The following is a 7,119-nucleotide window of genomic DNA, read 5'->3' on the forward strand; positions in this document are numbered from 1 at the left end:
TTGCTTTTCTGGTGTGATGGTGTGTCCAGAACTTGCTATGGTGGGAGAATTGGGTTCTGATGATGGCAGTGACCTTGATTTGTGTTGCTTATATTCTTACGCTTGCCCCGCATAATCTGGTTATCTCTACTGCTACCTGTCCTTGCTAAATCTGACTGGATCCTGTCCTTCCTGTGATCCTGATTGTGTCAGAACTCCTCAGAGTCAAGCTGTCTCTGTGATCCTGTGATTCTGGGATCCTGTGACCCTGGGCTTGTTAGAGCACCTGGAAGTGGAGCTTCCTCTGGGTGTTTTGGGAATGACTACAGAGTTTGTACCCAAGGTCTGCTCAGGGCACCGGCCAGCCCAGACAGGCAGGAAGCAACCAGAGCCACTGGGCTGGCAGAGTTCCTGTGTGCCTGGTCCCGCTGGTCACAGTTTCTCCTGGTCGGACAGATGTTGTGTCCTCCCTCACCTCTGATCCTGGGCATATTAGAGCTGACATCCAGTCCTTAACTTCAATGACATTGGTCAAGAACCTAGCTCCTTTTAGTGTGAAATTTCTTTCTTCCCATGTCATTTTCAAGTATGTCCCAGATTAGTTAGTCTATAATGGACCTTAGTTCCTGGTCTGGCCAGGAAAGAAACAACAGACAGAACCTGAGGGTCTTCTGGTGTCCACCTGGAAGTGACCTCTTCAGGACCTTGCCTTGTAGGAGCAGCTATTGACAGCAGGAGCCTGGCCAGGATCCTAACTACAAATCTCCTCATTCCAAATGTCAGGGCCCCACAATGCTAGCAGGATATTCCTGCCTGAGATGAGTATGCAATTGTCTTTGAAATGTGATGATTCTGAGTTCTGGGTGTGACTTTCGATTATTTTTTTCCCTCCCACTGTGGCAATGAAGGCTTTTGTGACTACCAAAAAGCTTATGGACATCACAAGTCGGTCTTACACATCTGCCTACAGCGCTTGCTTGTTAGCCTTCTGTAGAATATAGAGCACTGAGCAACTGAAGTCAGTGTCACACACGGGAACTGTTCTGCTACCACATGGGCACTTCCCAAAGCCTGAATTATTGCGCCATCCAGAGGCTCTCCTCCACCAGAGCAGTCTCCTAAGTCACCATTGTCTTTTCCCCCTTTTCCTGTGGATGGGACAATAGCCATTTAAAGGAGAATGGTTTGCTTTAGTTCACAGTTCAAGAGAGTCTGTAAGGCTCAAAGTCAAGGCAGCAAGAGTCTGAAGAAATTTGTGACATGATTTCCATGATCACGAGATGGACACAAATGGATATCTGTTGCTGCTTAGGTCCTTTCCCCACTTCAGTCAAGGAATGATTCCACTCACAGTTAAGATGCATCTTGCTGTGCTGGCTGGTTTTAGGTCAATTTGATACAAGCTAAAGTCATCTGAGAGGAGGGAGCCTCTATTGAGTAAATGCCTCCATAAGATCAGGCAGTATTAGGCCTGTAAAGCATTTTCTTAATTCGTGATTAATAGAGACTGGTTCAGCACACTGTGGGTGGTGCCACACCTGGGCTGGTGGGCCTGGGTTCTATAAGAAACCACCCAAGCCAGAGGAAAGGCTCAAAGTGCTGGCCAATAAAGCTTCTGTGGTGCTCTTTATGAAAGGAAACAAACAGGAAGCAAAATGTGGATTCAGCAAACAAATTCTGGAAATATTGAATAGTACTGGGGTTAAAAATGATGGAAATACTGAATAGTGCTGGGGTTGAATATGAAACTTGATATGCTGGAGGATGAAGAAGTGCGACAGGGATTAAAAACATTCTCAAATGTGAGAGGAGATCTTGTTGGAGGATTGAATATTGTCAAGGAACTGAAAGACAATGGTGAATTGCTGCCTGCACTGAAAGGAGAAAATTAGTGAACATTAAGCATGGTGTCCAAGGACTGCAAGAAGTATTTAATTACCATGGACAATTGATGATTTGGTTCTGAGAAGTGGACTAAGAGTAGAAATACGACACACCCACGTGTGCTCAATGTGCTTCACTAAGTTGTGCTGAAGAAACATGGTACATTTTCTACAAAGCAGAGGAGGCAATAAACTCTTCAGAATCAGCTGAAAAAAAGAAAAAAGGAAAAAAAGAAAAAGAAAGAAAGCAGACTGAGCAAACCATGATGAGCAAGGCAGTAAGCAGCAGCCCTCCATGGCCCTGCATCCGCTCCTGCCTCCAGGTTCCTGCCCTGTTTGTGTTGTTGTCCTGATTTCCTTCAATGATGTACCATGTTGTAGAAGCCAAATAAATCCTTTTCTTCTCCCCAACTTGCTTTTGGTCATAGTGCTTTATCACAGCAGTAGCAACCCTAATTAGGACACTTTTCAAGCTGGACACTTGAAAGGCAGAGGCAGGCATATATAGCTGTGAGTTTGGAGCCAGCCTGATCAATACAACAAGTTCCAGGCCAGCTGGGGCTAAATAGTGAGACCCTGTATCTTACTTTATGTTTTATTGCTATAGAAAGACACTGTGACCACAGCCACACTTATAAAGGAAAACATTTAATTGGAGCTAGCTTACAGTTTCAAAGGTTTAGTACTACTATTATCACAGTGGGAAACATGATGGTATGCAGGCAGACATAGTGCTGGAGAAGCTGAGAGTTTTACATCTTGCCCTGCAGGCAGCAAAAGGAAACTGTTTCACAGTGGGCATAGCTTGAGTATATATAACCTCAAAGCCCACCCCCACAGTGGCATGTTTCTTCCAACAAGGTCTCACTTATTCCAACAAGGCCATGCCTCCTAATAGTGCCACTCCCTATGGGCCAAGCCTTCAAACACAACACAAGAGTCTATGGGGCCATATCTATTCAAACCACCACACCCCATCTTTGAGAGAGAGAGAGAGAGAGAGAAAGAGAGAGAGAGAGAGAGAGAGAGAGAGAGAGAGAGAGAGAGAGAGAGAGAGAGAGAGAAGGTGTTCCCACATCAGTTTTAATTAGTTCAATCTAGATAATACCCACAGGTTAGCCCAGAGGTTCATCTCCCACTAATTCTAGATTCTGTCAAGTTGAAAATACACCCTTATCCTCATACCACTGTTATAAATTTCAGCAGTTTGTCAACTTGTTTCAGAAACTCTCTGTGTAGCACATGCCATTTGAGGTTGTCTGTCCGTGTGTCTTTCTGTGTTTGTGTATTGTTGGAGATCAAACCCACAGCCCTGCACATGTTACAGCATGGAAACTTTCTGTTTAAATTACATGGTTGTGTGTGTGTGTGTGTGTGTGTGTGTGTGTGTGTTTATACATGCATTCATGTGTGGAGGTCAGGGAGAACTTTCCAGGTTCTCTCCCTCTAGCATATAGGTCTTAGGGATCAAACTCAAACTCAGGTTGTCAGGATTGGTGGCAAGGGCCTTTACCTGCTGAGCCACCCTGCTGGCCTACCATTCAGTCTTTACTGATATTTCAGCTTCAGATCCTGCAGTAAACAGATACTGAAGGTGACAATAGCTCCTAAGGAGCTCTGTGTGAAAATGAAGAACTAAGCAGGCATGGGCAGAAAAGCCTCCAGCTATCAGAAGTACCACAGTCTAGCAATACCCACTGAGAGCTCCAGAACAGGAACACCATTCTAGTACATATGGTGGCTCCAACATAGAAACAGTGTTTTAAATCCTTTACCATTAAGGAAAAGGTGAGTCTGGTGGTAAATTAACAAGGTACCATTGCAACAAAGTATCGATTTTGCAAAGAGTACAAACTGCTACGCCCCAAACCCATTTCAATTGTATTAATTTTCTCTTTTTGACTAACAGTCCTTCAGAAATCTCAAATTCCCCTAAACATGTAGATCAAGCTAATGAAAAAGAAAAAAAAAAAAAGCAAAACACTGAATCTGAAATGTCCCCCAAACTCATGTTTTGAATGTTTCATCCCTTGGTTACAATATCTTTTGAGTTCCACATACTTCAGGATGCAGAGCTCACAGAAGTAGGTCATGTGGGTTGGGTCTTTGAAAGACCCTGGTTCCTACCTTGCTCTCTGTTTCTTGGTCGGCGTGATGTGAATGGTCTGGCACACAGAAGGAGCAGTACTGTGTGTGACTCCATGTTTCCATGACTCCTGCACCATAAGTAACTAAACACTAAGGATGGACTCCAAAACAAAGCTCTCCTCCCTTCACTCAACTCTAGCACACTAAAGTACATGTCATCATTACACAAAAGTATGCAATGAGCTTAGTTGTTTGTTTTTACTACATGCTGTAAGTTATAGAGTTAAACCATCAAGAAGAGAGCCTTCAGATAGATAAGCTACAAGGATAAGGGGGTGTGGTAGTTTGAATATGCTTGGCCCAGGAAGTGGCATTATTTGCAGGCGTGACCTTGTTGGAGTAAGTGTGTCACTGTGGGCATAGACTTTAAGACTCTCACCTTAGCTGCCTGGAAGCCAGTCTTCTCCTAGTAACCATCAGATGAAGATGTCGAACTCTCAGCTCATCCTGCACCATGTCTGCTTGGAAGCTGCCATGTTCCCACCTTGATGATAATGCACTGAACCTCCGAACCTGTAAGCCAGCCCTAATTAATTGTTGTCCTTATATGAGTTGCCTTGGTCATGGTATCTGTTCATAGTAGTAAAACTCTAAGACAGATGGCAAGCACAAATTTCAGATACCCACTATATACAATGAAATCAAGTCACCAAGATGTAGGAGACTGCTGGCTCCCTAAATCAGTATGTACAGTTTTAATTATCTTATTTCATATGGTGTTATTAGTGTGTGATTACAGGTTATCATTAGTGTGTTATTACAGGTGTTCCACTGTGCCCATGGGTGGTCATCAGGCTTGTGTGGCAAGCACTTGAGTTCACTTTTCCCTCACAGACCCATCTTGCTAGGCCTAGATCAGTATATTTTATACTCTAGTGGTTACCTATCAAATGTTTTAAAAATTATTTTTAAAAATCACATGTAAGTTGAAAAGTCTGAAATCATCCATTATTCTTGGAATTATTTTTTTTAATTTGTGTTTTGTTTTGTTTTGTTTTGTTTTTTTGAGACAGGGTATTCTGTATCTCGGGCTAGACTTGAACCGTGTGAGTAGCAGAGGGTAAACTTGGACCTCTATTCTGCTGCCTCTGCCTACTCAGCACTTTCCAGGGATGGTCTACCACACCGAGTTTATTCAGTGCTAAGGATGAAGCCCAGGGCCTCTTGCATGCCAGGTGAGCTAGCAACTGAGCTGCATCCCCAAGCTGGGATCAATTTTCTTCACCCAACCCTCTAATTTCATCTTTTACTGAAGCAATATTATTATTTTCAGTTAAAGAGCAACTGTTAAACTATGTAAAAATGACAAGAATTTTAAATAAAAGTTCTCAGTAAATAATGCAGTCAAACATAATAAGCACAGGAGATAAGCACCACACAGTTTTACACACTGAATTTGTGTGGGTTTTTTTTTTCAGTTACAACTCTGTTTACTACAAGCTCACATATCTTGAAGATATTTGAAAATGAATATGACTGCACAAATATGTGTGTAATCAAAAGTGTTAAGCACAAATAGCTACATCAATATTTGTCTTCAACATATTTTAGGTAGGTAGGTAGCTAAATATTCATATATATGTATATATGAATATATATATAAATATTCATATATATACACACACACACACACACACATATATATATATATATATATATATATATATATATATATATAGCTATAGGATAGACAGATGAACAGATGATATACTGTGGGGGGGTTGTTTTGGGAGGTAGAATCACAGAATCTCATTTGATCTGGGCTATCCTCAAGTTTCGTAAGTAGTCCAGGCTGGCCTTGAACTTCTAATTCTCCTGCTTCTACCTCCCAAGTACTGAGTTACAGGTGTATGTCACCATAACAGCTTCAACTTTATATTTGAGTGCATGTTTTCAGTATGTGAAAATGTTCTTCAGCAGTATAATTTAAAAAGGTTCACTGTCTGCTTGGCTATGAAACTAATTTTACAAGTTGCTTTAGTTTTTTATCTAGTTTTCTGTATACGTTCTTCGTCCCTTCCTCCCTTCCTTCCTTCCTTCTTTCCTCCCTTCCTTCCTTCCTTCTTTCCTTCCTTCCTTCCTTCCTTCCTTCCTTCCTTCCTTCCTTCCTTCCCCTTTCCTCCTAAATTTCATTTCACCCCATCCCCTTTTTGGAAAATCAGTGGTGACTTTTTCTCGTGAGTCAGGGTGTTCTGTACTTGGCTCCATGCCTGCAGCCTTAAATCATAGCACAGTTTAAAGCCAGGCCCATCCACAATGAGGCTGATGTTGACGCAGACACCAGTGGCCAAGGCACAAGCCACTCTTCAAATGTCATAAGCTCCCTGACATTTCCATACATGAGTCAGGCTAGATAGACCCACCTAAAATCTGCACTGAGTGGAGAGAACAACCCACACTATTTTTTAAATTTAATTTTATGTGTATGGGTTGGTGTATATCTGTGCACCATGTGTGTACCTGGAGTCCAAGGAGGCCAGAAGAGGAGCTGGAGTTACATATAGTTTTGAAGAAAATTCTAAAATCAACTCTAGATTTATACATATAAACACACGCACACGCGCACTCCTGCACAGACACACACACATTTAAATGTGTACACATATAGTTAGTTGTTTTACCACACATGCACGCACGCACAGACACACACACACACATACACACACACATTTAAATGTGCACATATATAGCTAGTTGTCTTACCTGCAAATGTTTCTGTGCACCACTTGAGTGCAGTGCTTCCAGAGGCCGGAAGAGGGCATTGAATCACCTCAAACTGGAGTGCTGTGGTGCGCTCCAGCATGGATGCTAGAATTAAACCCATGTCCTCTGGAAGAGCTGCCAAGCTCTTAACCACTGAGCCATCTCTCCATCCCCCATTACTAGACTTTTAAGAACATAATGAAACTATTTTGTGTGATGTCAGCCTGGGAAAAGTCTTTTTTCTTTTTCTTTTTCTTTTTTCACCCAATTTCCCACCATTTGTGTCCTTAAAAGCCCCAAATCTTCCATATCAGAAACCCTACAGGCAGGCAGCGGGAGACCTGGGCTCCAATGTGGATGCCTATTGTAAGCAAACACACACAGGCTACTTTAAATGTCACATTTC

At 42.3% G+C, this 7,119-nt stretch overlaps 1 protein-coding gene across 1 annotated transcript in view; it reads right to left on the reverse strand.

Moving 5' to 3' along the window:
- LOC116094894 (protein enabled homolog) overlaps window positions 1-6,834 on the reverse strand; it is an 18,711-nt gene extending 11,877 nt beyond the window's left edge. Inside the window, exons 1-2 of the mRNA XM_031376286.1 lie at window positions 6,714-6,834; window positions 1,013-1,127 (exon numbers count right to left, since the gene is read on the reverse strand). Coding sequence (XP_031232146.1) covers window positions 1,013-1,127; window positions 6,714-6,834 — 236 coding nt within the window. The remainder of the gene's footprint in view (window positions 1-1,012; window positions 1,128-6,713) is intronic.
- Window positions 6,835-7,119: the final 285 nt, after the last annotated feature.

This window comes from Mastomys coucha, unplaced genomic scaffold (assembly GCF_008632895.1).
Source record: "Mastomys coucha isolate ucsf_1 unplaced genomic scaffold, UCSF_Mcou_1 pScaffold17, whole genome shotgun sequence".
NCBI lineage: Eukaryota > Metazoa > Chordata > Mammalia > Rodentia > Muridae > Mastomys > Mastomys coucha.